The following is a 20130-nucleotide window of genomic DNA, read 5'->3' as shown; positions in this document are numbered from 1 at the left end:
GGGGTAGAGAGACCACTTGGCAAGTCAATGGGCGAAGGAGTGTCGATGGCTCCCCTCCGCCCGGTTTCGATCACCCTCGGCCTCCCTGGGCGCTGGCTCCACCCCCCTGCTGGGTGTCTGGACTCCCTCATCCCGGACCTCCCGACCTCCAAGTGCGAGGGTCCGGACATCAAAGGGCGCTAGACCTCTAACTGGGGCAGCTCCAGAGCAGGAAGGCAGTTGTATCCTGGAGTCGAGAGACCCCGAGACGAACTCATCCTTGGAGGCCTGCTGGCGCAGCCGCGGCTCCTCTTCGTGAACCACCTTTGAAGGCCTGCTGGCGCTGCCGCGGCTCATCCTCGTCGTGACCAATCCTCAAGGCCTGCTGGCGCTGCCGCGGCCCATCCTCGTCGTGAACCATCGTGAAGGCCTGCTGGCGCTGCCGCGGCTCATCCTCTTCGTGAACCATCTTGAAGGCCTGCTGGCGCTGCCGCGGCCCATCCTCGTCGTGAACCATCTTGAAGGCCTGCTGGCGCTGCCGCGGTCCCTCCTTGCGAACCCTCCAGCTCGAGGATTGTGAGCTCCACCCCTGCTACCCCCGTACCGGAACGCTACTCAGACTGTCCCGCTACCCCTTTCCCCAAAGAGACTAGAATTGACGGGATCCTCGAATCCTGGTCCCCACTGTATCGTCAAGTTAACCTGCTTAAGAATACCTATAAAAGTATACGTAACCTATCTTGGTGTGGTGTCCATCTGTGGGGGGGGGGAAGTTACTCGTCCGTACGATTACCGGAGAGGGCCCTCGCCAGGAGGCCTCTCCCACTTTGCTCGGCCGACCCTCCGGGTCCCCGACTAACAGTGAGCAAAGGAATAGAGAGGGGACATATCCTTGAGCTACATTACCACACACCCACACACCCACACACCCCCACACACACCCACACACACCCACACACACCCACACACACACACCCACACACACACACACACACACACACACACACACACACACACACACACACACAGGGAAAGGACACCCTTCACAAAGGAACCATCATCTTGACTGACAAGCAAAGAGGGACACCAGCTTGATCCCACCACCTGAATCACTCTCACACTTCCTCAGACACATGAAAAGCCAGATACTGCCATTTATAAGGGCTTGCCAAACCTTTTAACTTGGAAACACCAGTGGGTAGTCTAGAGTGAGGGATACAGGTAAAAAGGTCAGCGATACAGCTTTATAAACACTACCACTGAGCACAATCTAGCCATGATTGATAAGATAGCATCTCAGAAATGCGCTATTCTTTAGGTGTTCCTGAAACACTAAGGTGAAAAACAAAACCCCAGTGGGTAGTGCACCTTCAGTGGGCTTACATATCTGTCACACTCAATGGAGTGTGAAGTACAGGGATCTTGGGAAAAACATTTTAGAGCAGGATAGAACACAGCTTTACCAAGCTAACGAGCGAGCTTTCAAGTAGGTGGAGATGTGTAAATAGCACATAGATGCACATACTATTATAAAGCGAGATAGCCCTTAACCTATGTCTACTTGCATTTATAAATTAAACAAATTACATTGATGAAGGCAGCTTTTACATGTGTAGCACTACGTCAAACCTTGCATTTCAATCTTTTTACACTAAAGAAATATAAGGCAATGATAGCATCCCTATTATGTAAAACCCATAGTATTATGCAGATCAAGGGAGGAAGATAGTGGATAATGCATTGATTTGGTCTAAGCACTGAAATAATCAGTACATCAGAGATGGTGAGGAGCTGCTATATAAGACCAAGAAAAAATACCTAGGTAGGTTCTCACACATCCATTTGCCCATGGAAACCAGACGTTGAGGTCGAATCAATTTGTGCTGCACTTCCTTCTCTCCAGTGATTGCCTGGTGGCCTTTGGAGAAATCCAGGTTTCTGAAATTAATTAAACAAAGGAAGTGTTAATGCCAGTGACTCCAGTACTCGTTTTTCCAAGTGCCTTCCTGTTAAATACTGGTGGGAATGTTTACTACCTCACCCAAGAAAAGGAATTTGGCACCCAAGATGCACATTTTTATTAATAAAGAGAGTCTGTACTGCATGTTCATCCCCATCACCTCTCACAAATCGTATTTACAGACCTATGCCGCCCTCCTCCAATTCATCACCAGTGCATCTAACCTAGTTTTCTAGAGTAGCTAGTAACAAAGCCTCAATTTTCAGAGCCATGGATTACAGGAATGTGATGGTAATTAGAAACACAAGCTCAGAAATCTGGAATGATCATAATGGTAATTTTCCTTAATTTTACAACAGTTTTTTTTAGTCCAATTCCCAAATAAGAGGAAACAGATTACCAAACTGAGAAAGGAAAGGCAAATGACCAGCAAAAAACATGCTTAAAGCAAATTGATGCACAGGAATCTAGAAAAAATAATGTACTTACCGTAATAATGGTTTGAGCTTGATGCGCTTCTAGATTCACATGATGTACATAATTCCACCTACTAGTGGTTGGATTTGGAAGTGCTAAATTGGCAACACTTTCCCACTCTTGGATGGGTGTCTACTCAGGTAGAGCATGAATATGATCCACCATAGGACAAAAGTACCTCCCAACGTTGTATGTACTTACCCTGTAAGCATCAGTGTGTGGCATGTAGTACTGTAGATTTGCATGCTCTCCTTACTGCTGCAATCTAGTGTTGGGCTCAGACGTGTACAAGTTGTTTTTGGTCAGAGTTTTTTGAGTCACAAGTTTTAGTGACTCCTCCCTTAATGGGCAATGTGCATGTGCATCGACTCCAAGGTCAGACTGTTATAAAGCAGGCAGGTGAGGATGGAGATAGTCATTTCAAAAGAGGGGGAACCAGTAGCGTTATAGGTCCAGCATGTGAGCCCCTTATCAGATTAGGAGCATGAACGAAGGTATGCAGTTGCTAGTGAAAACTAAAGCCGAAGGACTGTGCAGGATGGTTTTTAAGTGAGGAATATGTTCCAAAAGGAGCAAAGGCTCGCACACCGAAATGGGTCATTGGGCTAGGTCCTCATTGGGCTTTCTCTACAATGACAGAAGGGCACCCACAAGGGTGCACTTTGCTGGGGATCTTTTTAGAACAGTTGTTTGATGAAATGAGGGTGTGTGGGCTGCTAATGTGGTTTAGATTGGGAATCCCCATGGACAATGCAACGATGGAGACAAGGAGCTAGCCCAATTATTAAGTAGGACACTCATTCAATAGTCTGAGGGCCCTTGCTCCCGTTAGAGCATATTCCTCCCTTAAAAAAATCCTCAACAGTCCTTCGTATTTTTTTTTCACTAGGAACTGCATACCTTTGTTCATACTCTAGGATGGAGATAGAGTATGAGAATGCATAAAGATGTCCCTGCAACAGATGTAGGAACTTGGCTCTGTATACGATATTACCACTAGGTGGCAATACTGTGCACAGAGTCCAGGGGTTCCCCAAAAGTGTACAGGGCTCAATGCAAAACCCAAAGTGCACTATTAGTGGTAGTGTGAGTTAGCAGCCTTAGGCCTAATAGAGAAGTGCAAGACATTTACTGTTCAACAATGATCAATAATGGACTCATGACTCAAGGAGGAGATCAAGACCAATTTTAGAAAAAAACATACATTCTTTTTATTTTAAGACCAACGTCTTATAATAAGGTTAGTACGTTTTTAATTAAAAGTACTTTTCACTTTGAAAATCGACACTTTGAAACTTTTAAGAACAGTTCAATGTTATCCTATGGGGAAAATAATATTGCGGTTAAACAGGTACTGTACTTACAATCCCAGTCTTGGGAGCCAAAAGTCAGCAAGGGCTAGGGGTCAGATGAGAAAGAAGACTGCACGACCAGCGGCACAGGGGCAGCTGGGTGCAGAGGTCAAAATCGGGAGTTCGACCCAATGCTTTCCCATGGTGACTGGGGGTGCCTGAAGCTACACTGCTTGCAGTTAAGTAGATCAGTTGCCGGGGCAAAGCTTTAGGGGTTTGGTTAAGCACAGGGGGTGGAGGTGCCACAAAGCAGCACCAAACATACACCACCATCGGCACAGGGGCGACAGGTGCAGGATGAAATTTCGACATCAAGCACCAAATGCTTTTTAATGGAGATTCCTCTCTCAGCAAAGCGGCTTCAGGCATGGCACCCGAGGTTGCAGGAGGAAGACCAACGACAGCAGAAGCAGAGATGTAGGGGACTGTAGGGGCATCATTAGTTCAGCTCAGCAAGGCCTAGGGGCTTCAGGTGCAGGGGTGCCTTTGGATGTCTGGGTCTTTGTACCGGAGTTGGTCGTGGTGAGCCTCTGGATTCACACTGCATGCACAGTCGTGCAGGGCAGGCGAGGTCAGCCAACGCTGGGCATGAGGTCAAGATCGCCGGAGAGACTTTGCTTCACAGGTGAGCCACTCAGACTTGGCCTGCGAGCATCAGGAGCAGAGTTGGCAGGAGACGCAGATCCGGCTGGATCCGGGGGTCCTTGGTGCTTGTTTCTCCTAGAAAAGGTCTGTGTTCCACAGGAGATTGGAGTCTTTTTCGAAGGCAGCAGTCCTCCCAGGGCTTTCCGAGGTCGGTGGCTGCAAGACAGTTCAGAGGAGCTGGAGACAGGCCGGTAGGGCTGGGGCCAAGGAGGTTGTCTTCAGTCTTCTCTGCAGGGTCGTCTTTGGTTGTCACAGATCTAGTTTCTAGGTCTGGGGGAGCTACCTAAATTCTAAATTTAGGAGGCATTTAAGGGGAGTAGCAGGTAGGGCCAATGGGCACCTTACTTGGGGTGACTACACCCTCTATTATGCCACCCTCCTGTGAGAGAGCGTCATAGACCTTGCCCTGATTGGAGGAGTCTTCCCATCTTCAAGATGATGGGGACTGAAAGTTGTGCTTCAACTCAGCATCCCTACCTAAGGGGTTAATTTGGCAGTGGTGGGCACACCTACTATTCTAAGTTTTCCTGCCGGCTTTATCGCCCAAAGTGGGGGTGTAAACCAGGGGCTGCCATCTGCTGCTAGCGGTAAAAAAGGGGGTGATGGATGGAGCATCTGAACCAATCAAACATTCACACCCAGTCAACAGATCTGGGTTTAAACCATCACCGTTCTTTAGCCCACTCTGCCACCCCAGTTCAGACATGGCCATATGCAAATCAGTCTGACACTGTGCCTCATGGGAACAGTCCAGCCCGCACTGCCAAGCCATGCCTTCCCTGGACCGGAAATAAGCTTCCTAGGACCGGTTTCTGGCATTACAGCCATCTTCAACCAGGCTTGCTTGAATCCAGTGGCAAAGTGAGCAAGGGACTCACGTCTGAGCATACCCTGCCAACTTATGGCGAACAAAGCGGTACAAAAGGGAGTGGTGATGGATGGAGCATTTAAACAAATCAAACACTCACACCCAGTCAACAGATCTGGGTTTAATCCATCACCGTTCTTTAGCCCAATCTGCCACCCCAGTTCAGACATGGCCATATGCAAATCAGTCTGACCATGTGCCTCATGGGAACAGTCCAGCAGGAACTGCCAAGCCATGCCTTCCCTGGACCAGACACAAGCTTCCTAGGACCGGTTTCTGGAGGCTGGGGGTCGCGTTACAAAGGTGGCAGGGTTTTGAAGCGTCCCTCTTCAAGCACTGGCCCATCCTGGGGGAGGAGATGCGACACCTCTGCCCAGGATGTGCATTGTTTCTGTTCCCAGAGAGCAGGGGCTCTCTACCCAGGGATCCAGAAATAGGTCTGGTGGTGGCCGACTACCCACAGTTGGTCAGAGACCACACCAGGGTTGAGGGGTTTTCAGGGGGCACCTCTAAGGTGAAGTCTGAATGCAAGTTTTAGAAAATCCCACACTGGCATCAGTGTGGATTACAAGAAGCTGCTTGGTACCAAACACTCCTGGGATCAGTGAATCCATGCTACATTTTGTAATGAATCCATCACTGGCATCAGTGTGGGTTTATTATGCTGAGAGGTTTGATACTAAACTTCCCAGGCTTCAGTAAAGCCATAATGGAGCTGTGGTGTTTGTGTTGACAAACTCCCAGCCCAAGTACTCCAAATGGCTTCATTATACTTACAGTGCCCAAGAATGGACTTAGACATTGTAGGGGCATATTGCTCTAGCAGCTATGCCCTCACCCGTGATATAGTGCACCCTGCCTTAGGGCTGTCAGGCCTGCCAGAGGGATGACGTACCTATGCCACAGGCAGTGGTGTGTAGGCATGGCACACAGGAAGGTGTGTCATGTCAACTCTTTTACGTTAGCAACACATAGCCTGCAATGGCAGGGTATATGTGTTTGGTGTGTGGTCCCTTAGGGTGGCAAAATTCATGCTGCAGCCCTAAGGGACCCTCTCTGGTCACCAGGCCCTTGGTACTATTGGTCCCTATTACAAGGGACCTATAAGTGTGCCAGACTAGTGGCAATTGTGGGAGCAATGGTACAGTTTTGGGAAAGAACACAGGCCCTGGGAACCTGATTGGCAGGGACCAATGGCACACTCATTCAAAGTGCATCAGATATCCAGCAAAACGTTAGGGGTGACCATGCAGACAGGGGCACTTTCCTACAATGAATAAACAACCTTCACTGCCGAGAGTCCAGCTACTTCTGAAGGCGCTGTAACTTTAGGAGCTCCTGGCTGTCAGAGTCTGCAGTGGATGGACGAATGGACACACAGGTTTGCTTTTGCGCCAAGGCCACTTTCGACTTCGATCTGTGTTTCGGCTTAGAGGAGTCCTTCAAAGCTGGCATCGAACAAACAGACGGCACAGAGGGAGCTGTAAGCATTGAGGCAGGCCGGGATTTATGCAGCTGGGTTGGTGCCGGAGTCAGCTCTGAAGCCATAGGTTAGGCTGGAAGGCTGTGTCCTGGAATGTGGGTTCGAAAACCGGCACTTGGAAGGACACTGGTTCCCCGGTGCTCTGTGGTACTCACTGTGTTGGTCTTCGGATATTGAGCAGCTGTGGGCTGAGGATCTGGGTCACTGGTTTTGACAGACTGTGATGGCAAATTAAGTTTTCCATTAACTAAACTTGCCCGTAATTATCAATGCACTCCGATTGAGAATGTCTCTGCTCACTAGCCAGGGGGAACAAAAAGAAGCAGGTTTCCCTCCCGAAATTCACATTTGGTTGCATTTTAGTGGAATATAGAGTTGGTCTATGTTTCACATCAAAAGACAAATCACTGATACAGAAATGGATTTCTTGCACACAACTTTTTCTAGAAGACAAGCAGACTATGTATATAGTTCTGTTTGTTACCTTCTAAAAATGCATTCCTGATGGCTTTGAAAAAAATGAATTGCAATGTGATAAGAAAAATGAAAAGGTGGTGTCCCAAGCTTAACAAGAGTTGGAGCTAACCTAGAAGACAGGCTGCTAGGGGAGCAATGTCAAATTAGTCTAAGTTCTCACTTTTACCATAGGGTAGTAACAGAAAATACCAGATGAATTATTAAAACACCTTCCAAATTTGATTGAAATATGGTTTAAAAAGCTGCAGTCTTCATCTGAAATGGGAGATTTTTATGGTTAAGTGAGGAGTCAGAGTTATTGGCCATCAAGTGTACACCTTAAAGTGCTCACTATGGCCAAGGGGTGGAGTATGCCATGGGAGGACTGGCTCAGATCTCCTACATTTTCAGGAGCATAGACAGAACTGCAATAAGCAGAAGCAGGCTCTTATTGGGAAGCTGAATAATATTGATCATGACTTATCACAAAGTTTGCACCAATGAAGAGAAGTAAGTAGAAGAAAAACTGGCCAGAACGAGCACCATTGAAGTGGAATTGCTCACAAGGAAGGAGGGAGGGAGTTACTTGACTAACAATCGGTTTGCACCCTACAGTGCTGTAGATTCTCAAGCTCTGCAGATTCCTGCCATCTGGTGTAGGGTGCAAAAGTTGCAGGTTCTTCAAAGTAAAGGTTTTGTTTGCAAAGGGACTTGTGATCCCTCCCAGCAATGCACAATGTATCAGGACAAAAATCCATCTTAGATCATGTTTTTCGCTTAGGGGAGAGACTAAATTAACAAGTTACTTACCTTCGGTAACGCCTTACCTCGTAGAGACCATCTAGCTGCAGATTCCTTACCTTAGAAATTTCCCCAGGCGTCACTCCAGGAACCGGAAAGGTTTCTTGAGCAGTGCCCCTGAGCAACAGTAAGTGAAGTTGTTCAGCTCCACATGACATTGTTGGAATCGTCCGTGCCGAAAGTGATGTGTGCAGTGCCTATATAGGTGCCACACCAGGGCACAGACGTCAGTTACTTTTTGCGACTGTCCACACCAGAAGTACAGAGCCATGAACCATACCGACAATCGATATGGAACACTAAGTCCTTGATAGGGGAAATCTGATCCCTGGAAATCAGAGGAAGTCCTGCAGGACCGAACGGGCAGAGTAACCATCTCGAAGGACCTGACTGTCCAGGGAATAATGTTTGTTAAACGAGTTAAGTTAAAGGAAGTTCTTCAGCGCAAACAAATCCCTATAACATCCGTCTCACTGGGGCATAATATGTAAACCTTTCAGAAACGTATTTACAATAGGGGATTTGAAGAGGAATGGTTTATCAGACCACCGCAGAATAGATTAAATGGTGGAGAGCTAGCCCTTCAGAGTGCCCAGAGCAGGGACCTGCTGGGCAAGGGAGAGGATGAACAGGATAACTTGAGAAAGGAAAGGGGATCCATGTGTTTTTCTGTACACCATGCCACAAATTATCCCCAACTGTAGGAGTAAACTATCTTAGTGGAGGGAACCCTGACTGCCAAGATAACTTACAGACTTCGGGAAGAGCGTCGAAAGCTGTCAACTGTTGCAGTTCAATCTCCACTCAAGAAGGCGGAGCATTGACGGATGCAGATGAAGAACCCTCCCATGCTGCTGTGACAGAAAATCTTCCCGTAGGGGCAAACTGATCGGAGGACCGATGGCCATGATCAACAACTTAGGATACCAGACTCTCCGTGCCCAATCCGTAGCCACAAGGATGATCTGGGCCCAGTCTTTCCTGATCATATTGAGAACTTTGGGCAGGATTGTTATGGGTGAAAGTGCTGGACCTAGAAGCCCAGTACTGGATTACAAAGGTAACAAGATCATACTTTACCTGCAACCTGAATTTTCTCCCCTTGGATAACATAGCCAGATTTCCCTTGAAAAGTTTTTAAGTGTGAACTTTTGAAATAGATTTTTATTCCTTAAAAATCACTGCAAGGGGCGTGTCCTAGATGGCGGCGTGATCGGACGCAGGTCTGTGAGGCTCCCTGCCCAATCCCGCCTGTAAGAGCCAAACTAAATCGCCGATCTCCCTAAACCACCGGGAATTTCCAGCGCCAGCAGCGGAACGCGGCGGTGGTCCTGTCGCAGTGTCCTCACACTCTGGGGAGGCAGAGAACATCGCAAGATCCCCAGCCGCGGCCTCAGCAATGGCGGCCGCCACGAGCGGCTGAACGGCCTGTGCCCCCGCCGGCCCTACCCTTCGCGTCGACGAGGCGACCAGGTATTTGTGGACTTTGCTGCCGCGGCCCCCAGACGCTGGCCTTGAGGAGGCGGGGCGCAATCGACCGAGCCCGCATCCCGGCCCATGGTGAGGAGCGGTCCGGCCAGGTGCAGTGAAATCGAGGCCCCGGCTTCGGGCCTACTGACCGCGAGCCTGTGGCCCTCACCGAGGGTTCACCGGTCGGCCCCCGCGACGAGGAGGAGACCTTGATGGCTGTGCTCCACACTACGCCATTCCGAGCAGACCGGACCTGTGTCCGCACCTCGAGGTTCCGGTGGCGGAGGATCTCTCCCGGACCGGGGCCCATAGGAGGGAGAGGAGTGCGGCCCTGCAGAGTCACAGCCACAGCGCCAGAGAGAAGGTGAGGTGAGCAGAGGTGGGCATTGCGACAAGGGCTCGGGGGGCAAGATCGAGCACCCGGCGGGGGACAGAGCCAGGCCGAGCTTCACCGGCATTCCAATGGAGGGATCACAAGCCTCCGGGCCTAGCATCCAGGCCCCTCTGCCTCGTGGGACAGCGCGGAGGGCCACCGGGGGGGTGTCTGAGAGGGAACACAGCTGCATGAAGGGGGGCACCGGTGGACGTTGAACTTGCTGTGGTGGCCTGCCCCCCTAGGGATACACAAAAGAACACTGGAGGCCTGCTTGGCAGTTGGGAGGCCTTGGGTCTGCTAGCTCCACTGTTGTGCGTTGCCCGGCTGCCCGTTCAACCACGAATACCTCGTGGGCCTGGGCCCAGAGAACACCGAGCAAGTTCCTCACGGCCTATCAGCGGCACACGACCTGTCCTCGGTTTTCTGCTGCTGGCTCTCTGCCCCTACATCCGAGCACCCAGAGCCGGCCGCCAGGACCACCTCAGTGGCGGGCTGCACCATGACACGCCTCAGAGGGAAAAAGGGGCCTCTAACACTCCCCGAAATGCTGGCCAAGTCCCAACCTAAACCCAGCAAGGACCCACCTTCCCCGGTGGCCGCGAAAACCTCACCAACACCGCCTGACGACCAGATACCCATAACTAGATCCTTCCTAGAGATCCTGTTTAATTCTCTCTGAGACGACTTCAAGTCCCTGAAGCAAGAGGTGGCGGGCGAGGTCCGTGAACTTCGGCGAGACATTGAGGGGCTTGGTGAACGCGTGGAGGCGATCGAGGAAGCCGACCACACCAGGAGCGACGAAATCGCACAGCTCCAACAAGAAGTCCTGCGACTCACGGACCAGCAGCTGGACCTTCAGGCCCACGCAGAGGACCTTGAAAACTGTTCCCGGCGCAACATCATACGGGTCCGGGGGGGTCCCTCAGAAAGCGGAGGGGACTGACGTCGTGGGATACTTACAAGCCCTGTTCTGGAACGTCCTAGGGGAGTCTGCAGACTTTACCATACGCATTGACAGAGCGCACAGGGTCGGATTGCCTCGGCGCGCCTCTGCCCCTCCGCCAGACATCCTGGCCTTTCTCCCTGACTTGCCGTTGAAGGAACGGATCCTACGTGAGGCCCGACAAGCACAACCCCCTTCAGTTTCAGGGTAACTCGGTCACCCTATACCAGGACCTGTCAGCCATAACATTGCAAAAACATAAGGAGTTTAAAATAGCGAGGGACTTCCTGAGAAGCCAGTAAGTCCCTTACTCCTGCGGTCACCCATTCAGACTGATCTTCAAATGGAATGGAGCCCTGCATCAACTAAGAATACTTACGGACACCTGCACCCTTCTGGGAATTGACCAAGATGCCGATGCACCACCGGCAAGAGCTCCGCAGGGGCCCTCCAGGGGGGGGCTGGCAGACGGTGGGCAGGAGACGGTCCCCTTTGAGTCGCTTGAAGCCCGACGCGGCCATCATCTCACAGGAATGGGCAACAGCAGTGGCAGAGGTGGCCAAAGAGACATCCTCCTCCGAATGACTCATACCCAAGATAGGGAGATCACTCACAGCATGATCCTCGCTGGTGCCGGGGAAGGGGGGGGGGGGGGGGGGGGAGGTTGGGTGGTGGGCCGGGACGGCCGCCATCGGATATGACCCTTGTAAGAACCTTTACCACTGCCCTGTGCAAACTGACAGGACTGGGACTATGTCTTTTCTTGGTTGGAGGGATGGGGGGAGGGAGAAGGAAGGGGGGAGGCATGTTCAACTTTGGGACAATGGCTATGGACTATGAGTAGACAGTTTGACAGTTGGGTTGTTTGGGAGGGAGAAGTTCGGGGGAGTTGGGGGGGGGGGGGGCAGTGTGCTGAAAGGGGAATGTTAGCAGTGACCTTGGTGTGTTTCACCCCTTCAGTCCCGAAGGAAGTTTGCTACTACACAGCTCAGGGCTTACATGATCTCCGGTGATGGAGTCCACTCTGAAGGTACTGACTCTTAATGTTAAGGGTCTGAACAACCCGATTAAAAGGAGGGCGGCGATATCGTACCTGGAGAATTCTGGAGCAGATATATGCTTACACCAAGAAACCCACCTCTTACCTAAGGATTGGCACAGGATGCTCTCGCGCGCTTTTCCCCAACAGCTCTTTTCCTCGCTCCCAACAAAGAAGGCAGGAGTGGCTATCTTAGTCTCCAAGCGCTTCCGCGACTCCGTGGGGGAGATCAAGGGCAGGTTGCCAGCACACACCTTTCTTCTAGGGGGACAGCGCTTTACAATTGCCTCACTATACGCCCCGAACTCGGGCCAAGAAACCTTCCTGAAACAAGCCGCCTCAGAGTCCCTTCATTCCCCAGCCTCGCTTCTGCTTGTCGGGGGGATCTTAACTTAGTAATGGATTCGGACATGGACTGATCGGGTCGCCGGAGTGGGGACACGGGAGCCATAACGGTTGCTGGAAAAGATTGGCTGCGGGACCGAGGTCTGGTGGACCTTTGGAGATCCACACACCCCACTTCATTGCACTTCACGTTCTACTCACACGTTCACCACACATACGCCAGGTTGGATCACATCTTGGGCTCTTCCGAACTGCTCCCTATTCTCAAAGACATTGATATTGTCAATGCGGCGTTATCTGACCATGACTCTGTGGAGTTAAATATACAGGTCCCCAAGTCCACTCGCCCCCCTGAGTTGTGGCGTTTACGTGAGACCCTCCTGCAGCGGCCGGACATTACCAAACAACTCCACACATGCCTTACCGACTACCTGGCGCTCAATGACACTCCCAAGACCTCAGTGACCGCCCTATGGGGGGGCCTTTAAGGCTGTAGCCAGAGGCGAGCTCATTGCCATTGCGGCAGCGGAGGCCAAGGAACGCAAAGCAAAGAGGGCTGACCTCACGGCCGTGTCTCGGAACTCGAGAGGGTCCATAGCCGCACCGGTGCCCCAAGAGTGTGGAGACAACTTAAATCCAGTCTAGATACGGACTGGGCGGGATTTGCCGCTCTGCGCCTGCGTCACTCTAATTACGTCGGGGGGAACAAAACAGGCCGCTTACTTGCTAGCGCCCTGAGGGCGAAGACCCAAAGCTCCCAAATTACTAGCCTGACGGATGATTCCGGTCAGGAAATCTCTGGCGAGACCCAGAAAGCAGAGGCATTCCGAACGTTTTACGCTACATTATACAAAGCTGACGAAGTCTCTCCGGAGGAGGTCCATCGATACGGCGAATGTAACGGAGTTGTCTCAAGACAATGTAAATTCCCTGGACGCCCCTATCCGCTTAGACAAAGTTACTGCAGCTATCTCTTGTCTGCGCCCCCTGAAGTCCCCGGGTCCGGATGGATTCTCAGCCGGGTTTTATAAAACCTTTTGTCAACTGCTGGCCCCGGTCCTCACCCGACTTTTTAACTCCTTCGAGGGCCCGAGCTCTATTCCCCCAGACATGTTGGCGGCTGAGATTATCGTACTGCCCAAGCCAGGCAAAAACCCTCCAGCTGCTCAGTATTCCGCCCCATATCCCTACTTAACCTGGACCTGAAGATCTTCACTGGGATCTTGGCTGCGCGCCTTGGCCCATGTCTGCCCGGGATCCTGGAGCCTGATCAATCCGGCTTCGTCCCCAATCGCCAATGCAGAGACAACACTAAACGTATTCTACACCTGATCGATAAGGCTCACTTTCAGAACTCTGACTCAGCCTTGCTGGCTATTGACGCAGAGAAAGCGTTTGACCGAGTGGACTGGCACTTCCTCCAACAGGTCCTGCGGAGCTTTCGTGTGGGAGACAGGTTTCAGGCCTGGATCGCGAGCTGCTACCACCGCCCCCAAGCTTGCGTCCGCTTGGGAGGCCTGCGCTCTGACCCGTTTGAAATCCAGCGGGGCACGAGGCAAGGTTGCCCCCTCTCGCCCCTTCTCTTCACTCTTTACATATAGCCCCTTGCGCAGAAGATTCGCGACAACCCCACCATCCGTGGCATGACCTTTGGCCGCGAGCCCCATGTAATAGGCCTCTATGCCGATGATATCATTGCCGCTCTGTATGCCCCGGACTGTTCCGTCCCCGCATTCCTGAAGGAGCTGGAATCATTTGGAGCCATTTCTGGCTTCAAAATCAACAAAGAGAAATCCCTTATTTTACCCTTGGGCAGGAATGCCCACGTACACACTTCCCCTCCTACTTACGGGGGGGGGGGGGTGTCTCCTCTGCAGCACATCTCCCATGTCTAGGCATAACGCTCACGGCCTCCACAGACTCCACGCTGACTCAACTACACGACCCTCTGCTCCCAGATCCGGTCTGACCTGGCTCGATGGGCCAAACAACCACTGTCTCTACTGGGTCGCATTGCGGCGGTCAAGATGTTGATCCTGTACTTTTCAGACTCTCCCTATGCTCCCCCATAGGGGTACCATTCAAGCCCTCCAAGCTGCCATCCATCACTTCATCTGGGAGGGCAAACGGGCACGCCTAAATAAACACCTAGCCTACAGGACCACAGATGAGGGTGGTCTTGGCATCCCCAACTTGCTGCAATATTTCCAGGCGGCGCAACTCCGATACTTGGTAGAATGGTTTAGGCCAGAGTCCGAAAAGCGCTGGTTATTCCAGGACAGAGCAATGGCGGGTACCTCCCTTTGGAAGATCCTGTTTCTTCTTAGACAACACAGACCACGCTACATGTTGCGTTCCCCTATCACCCGCACTGTCCTGCAGGTCTGGAACACGGTTGCGGTCAAACGGGGATCTCACTACTTTCCCCTCTCCCCTTACGCCTGTTCTGGAAAACCCGGAGTTCCCTCCGGGCAAGGATCCTAGTGCCTTTCCGCAATGGCGCGGAATTCGTAGCTTCTCCGCAGGTCACCTTTTCGATTTGCTAGGTTTCCTCTCTCTCACAGACATAACCCAAGGCTACGATGTCATATCCCCTCAGCTATTTCAATATTTCCAACTCCGACACTGGCTCACCCATCCAGACGTACTCCCCTTGGTAGGTAGGCCCATGACAGTCTTCGAGAAATGGCTGGTGACGAAGGACTCTGACAAGCATCTCATCACAGACCTTTACAAAATGTTTACACCAATTCCCCCGACAGGCAAAACAGCGGGCCAGAGGCGCTGGGAGGCAGAACTGGGGAGAGCCTTGTCCCATAAGGAATGGAGCTATGTTTACTATAGAGCTGCACACACCACTCGCAACACAGCTGCCAGGGAAACAGCGACGAAACTGGCTATATATTGGCACCTCACGCCGGCTCGGCATAACAAAGGCAACCCGCACGCAGCGCGTCATGCTGGAGGGGCTGTGGGGAACGGGGCACTCTGACACACCTCCTCTGGGAATGCCAAGAGGTTCAAGACTATTGGAAGGCTGTCCTAGACGACATTGACTCCGTATTTGATACCGAAATCCCCAGATTCCCGGCATATGCCATTTTGGGTTTGCCCAACGCACTCACATTCCCCCTGAAATCCCTTAGAGGTCGTCAGATGGGAGTGGCTATGCAGGCCGCGACACAACACATCCTATCCCTATGGGGCTCCACTACCAGACCTACTCACACGGGTTGGTTACATAAGATATGGTTTACCATGGGCATGGAGCGGATTCACGCCACGATTACGCAGTCCACAGCTGCCTACCAAAAAGTGTGGCTCCCACTGCTCTCCCTCTTGTCCAGGGAATTCAATGAGATCACGTGCCCTAAATACCTGCTTATTCTTAGACTTACCGCGAACACAAACAACTCCATACATTCACCTGAGTGACCGCTTCAATTATCACATAGCTAGGGCTTAGCTTGCCCCACATGACTGGCACACTAGGCGGGGTGGGGACCGGGAGGTAGGGCGGGGGAGTGTGGGGGGGGGGAGGGGGGCTACAGTTGGGGTTTTTCTTATTATGGTTTCACTGCTGAGTGGCAAGGAGTGTCTGCACCTCTAGTACCATGTCACTGTTCTATCAGGCACAAATGACCATTCACATGCTTTCTGTAAACTGCAGATCTTATTTGCTTGATTGCCTCTTTTGCCTGCTACGACTCCCTTGCAATGTAATGACTACCGATGCTCTTGAAACCAATTAAAACTAATTTGAATTAAAAAAAAATCACTGTAATAACAAACGCTTAGACCCCCAAGACTGAATCTAGGATCAAGTCCAGGGATTACAAAAGTAATGAACAAGTTACTTACCTTCGGTAACGATATATCTGTAAGAAACATTAGTTAGTGTTAGATTCCTTACCTTAGAATATCCCCAGGCGTCAGTCTGGATCCGGAAACTTTTGCGTAGCAGTACCCCTGCGCGTCGGTAGGCGTCGTCTGCAGGCGTCCCCTGCGGCTCCGCGTCCGTCGTCGGCGTCGTGCGCCGTGATGACGTCGCTGGAGTACATAGACGCCGCCTCCGCGCGCTGACGTCAGTTCTTTGCACACAGCTTTTCCGCGCCAGGAGACGCAGAGCCATGAGAGAACCAACACTGGTGCCATGTAAAAACTAGGGCCCTGAAAGGGATGACCTTAACCCTAGGTATCAGTTCGCAGAACGGGGAGGATGGGTGGGTTCGGTAAGGAATCTAACACTAACTAATGTTTCTTACAGATATATCGTTACCGAAGGTAAGTAACTTGTTCATCTGAAAGAAACACGTTAGTGTTAGATTCCTTACCTTAGAATACATACCCCAGCAATACCAACCCCGGTGGTGGGTCTGCGAACCAATACAAAACTACACCAGAAAGTCCTGGAGGACAGAACAGCCAAAGAAGCCATCCCTCCGGACTTGACTGTCCAGGCAGTAGTGCCTCGCAAAGGTGTGCAGCGAGGCCCACGTAGCCGCCTGGCAAATGTCCTGCAAGGGGACTCCCCGGCCCAGGGCAGTAGTAGCCGCCGTGGCCCGAGTGGAATGGGCCCTCAGCCCAACAGGAGGCTCCTTCCGAGCCAAAGAGTAGCACGCTTTGATGCAGAGGACGACCCATCGAGAGATGGTTCGTTTACAAACCGCCCGTCCCTTCTTCGCACCCACGTAGCCAACAAACAGTTGGTCATCCACCCGGAACTGGCGTGTGCGATCCATGTAAAATGAAAGCGCACGTTTTGGGTCCAGACGATGGAGCCGCTCTTCATCCTTTGAAGGATGCGGAGGCGGGAAGAAGGAAGGGAGGGTGATGGACTGCCCGATGTGAAAGGCCGAAACAACCTTGGGCAGGAAAGAAGGTCTAGTCCTCAGAACCACCTTGTCAGGATGAATGGACAGGAAAGGAGGTTGGACAGAAAGAGCCTGGAGCTCACTCACCCTCCTGGCAGAGGTGATGGCAACCAGGAAAGCCGTCTTTAAAGTCAGGAGACGGAGAGGGCAAGAATGAAGGGGCTCAAAGGGAGCACACATCAGGAAAGTCAGAACCAGGTTCAAATCCCACTGAGGCATCACAAACGGAACAGGTGGAAACATGTGAGTGATGCCTTTCAAGAATCGAGTTACAATCGGGGATTTGAACAAAGAAGGCTGATCAGGAAGCCTCAAAAAGGCTGAAAGGGCAGAAAGGTAGCCCTTGATAGTGCCCAGAGCAGAGCCCTGCTGGGCAAGAGAAAGAAGAAACAGAAGAACCTCCGAAAGAGGGGCAGAAAGAGGGTCCACAGCCTTTGCTGTGCACCATGCCACAAATCTGTTCCACCGACAGGCGTATACCGACTTAGTGGAGGGACGCCTGGCTGCCAGAATAACATCACAGACTTCAGGAGGCAAGTCAAATGGCCTCAACTGCCGCCGCTCAATCTCCAAGCATGGAGGTGGAGACTGGACAGGTTCGGGTGGAGGACCGTCCCCTGCTGCTGCGACAGAAGGTCCTCCTGAAGGGGCAGGCGGATCGGGGGACCGACTGACATGCTGAGTAGCTCGGGATACCAGTACCTTCGAGCCCAGTCCGGAGCCACAAGGATAACTTGGGCCCGGTCGCGCCTGATCTTCTTCAGCACTCTGGGCAGAAGTGGTATAGGCGGAAAGGCGTATAACAGACCGCAACTCCACTCGCGCCGAAAGGCGTCGCCGTGCGAGTGCCGTCTTGGAAACTCCAACGCGCAGAACTGATGACATTGCGCGTTCTCTTCTGTGGCAAATAGATCTAACCAAGGCTCTCCCCATTGCAGAAAGATGCCTCGCGCCACGTCCGAGTTCAGACGCCATTCGTGATCCATCGAGCACCGACGGCTGAGTTCGTCCGCCCTGGCGTTCAGAGAACCTGCCAGGTGTTGAACCGTCAGAGTCACGCCCTGACGTTCCAGCCATTGCCAGAGGCGCAGAGCCTCCTGGCAAAGGGTCCACGACCCCACTCCGCCCTGCTTGTTGCAGTACCACATGGCGGTGGTGTTGTCGGTGAACACCTGCACTACACTCCCGTTGACAAAGGGGAGGAATGCCTTCAGTGCCAGACGAATCGCCCGCAGCTCCAACAGATTGATATGGAGCCGGGACTCCGCCGGAGACCAGATGCCTCTGATCTCTGCCTCTCCCAAGTGGCCACCCCAGCCCTGGAGGGACGCGTCCGTCACGACAACGTGCTCCGGTTGGGGAAGGGAGAGGGACTTGCCCCTGACCCAATCGCGGTCCGTAAGCCACCACTGCAGTTGTCTCGCAGTGCCCTCCGAGATCAAGACGTGGTCGGACAAGTTGCCCTGATGCTGGGCCCACTGAAACTTCAGGTCCCACTGCAGAGCCCGCATCCGCCACCTGGCGTGATGCACCAGAAGGATGCAGGAAGCCATCAGTCCCAGCAGCCGCAGCGTCAACCTGACCGAGACTCGGGATAGCGGCTGAAAGATGGGAATCAAAGCCTGAATATCCCGAACCCGCCGTTCCGGAGGATAAACCCGAAACTGCGCCGAGTCCAGAACCGCTCCGATGAAAAGGAGCTTTTGAGAGGGACACAGGTGTGATTTCGGCACGTTGATGGAGAACCCCAGGTCGTGCAAGAGGTCTGCCGTCATCTGAAGGTGGTGGACGACTGTCTGGGGCGAGCCCGCCTTCAACAACCAGTCGTCTAGGTAGGGGAAGACTGAAACCCCTAACCTGCGCAGATGGGCTGCGACCACCGCCATCACCTTTGTGAACACCCGTGGGGCGCTGGTAAGGCCGAAGGGGAGCACGATCAACTGAAAGTGCTCCTGGCCTACCGTGAACCGCAGGTAACGCCGGTGGGCCGGCAGGACGGGGATGTGAAAATAGGCGTCCTGCAAGTCCAACGCTACCATCCAGTCTTGCGGGTCCAGAGCAGCCAAGACCTGAGCTAACGTCAACATCTTGAACTTCTCCTTCCGGAGGAAGCCGTTGACGTTCCTTAGATCCAAGATAGGACGTAGGCCCCCCTTGTCCTTCTTGGGCACCAGAAAGTAGTGGGAATAACAACCACGCCCTACTTCTGGCCCAGGAACGCGCTCGATGGCCCCCTTGGCCAAGAGGGCCGTAACTTCCTCCTGCAGAAGTGTCAAGTGGTCCCCCGACACACGGTGGTTCTGCGGTGGCATGGCTGGAGGAGAGGTCTCGAAGGGGAGGGAGTAGCCCCTTCGGACAATTTGCAGCACCCACCTGTCCGAAGTGATCGTGCGCCAGTGAGCGTGGTGATGGCGAACCCTGCCACCCACTGGCGTCACATGGGGCCGAAAGCACGGACTAGGAGGATTTTGGGGTAGATGCTGCGGGGGAAGGTGTGGTCTGACCCCGCCGTTGTCCCCGACCGCCACCACGGCGGTTTCCACGGCCGCCACCGCGTTGGAAGGATTGTTGCGGCGCGTGGCTGGCAGCACGTGTGGGGGCGCCCCTTCCTTGGCCACGAAAGGGACGAAACGAACCCGGTTGCTGACGCTGGGTCGAGAGACCCAAGGACTTGGCCGTGACCCTGGAGTCCTTGAAGCGTTCCAGCGCGTGGTCCGCTTTGTCACCGAACAGGTGACAGCCATCAAACGGCATGTCCATCAGGGTATTCTGGACATCAGCCGAAAAATTGGCGGATCTCAGCCAGGCGTGACGACGAATCGCCACCGTCGTAGACATAGCTCTGCCCAGCGAGTCGGTCGTATCAAGACCACACCGAATTGAATATTTCGCTGCATCTCGGCCCTCAGCCACAGCCTGACCGAGCTTTGCCCGCACCTCCATGGGGCATTCTGGCAGCAGCTCCGCGACCGTATCCCACACAGAGTGGGTGTAGCGGCCCAAGAGGCAGGCGGTGTTGCAAGACCGCAGGCCCAAACTAATGGACGAGAAGACCTTTTTGC

At 52.7% G+C, this 20130-nt stretch overlaps 1 protein-coding gene across 4 annotated transcripts in view; it reads right to left on the bottom strand.

Annotated features, from left to right (window-relative positions):
- The window catches only part of SMG7 (SMG7 nonsense mediated mRNA decay factor), a 582851-nt gene that overhangs the window by 200451 nt on the left and 362270 nt on the right, over positions 1-20130 (bottom strand). For all 4 annotated transcript variants that reach the window (XM_086955704.1, XM_086955713.1, XM_086955721.1 and 1 more), the window contains exon 13: positions 1798-1917. In XM_086955704.1, coding sequence (XP_086811830.1) covers positions 1798-1917 — 120 coding nt within the window. The remainder of the gene's footprint in view (positions 1-1797; positions 1918-20130) is intronic.

This window comes from Lissotriton vulgaris, chromosome 1_1 (genome assembly GCF_964263255.1).
Source record: "Lissotriton vulgaris chromosome 1_1, aLisVul1.2, whole genome shotgun sequence".
Taxonomy (NCBI): domain Eukaryota; kingdom Metazoa; phylum Chordata; class Amphibia; order Caudata; family Salamandridae; genus Lissotriton; species Lissotriton vulgaris.
This window is presented reverse-complemented; position numbering and strand designations above follow the sequence as displayed.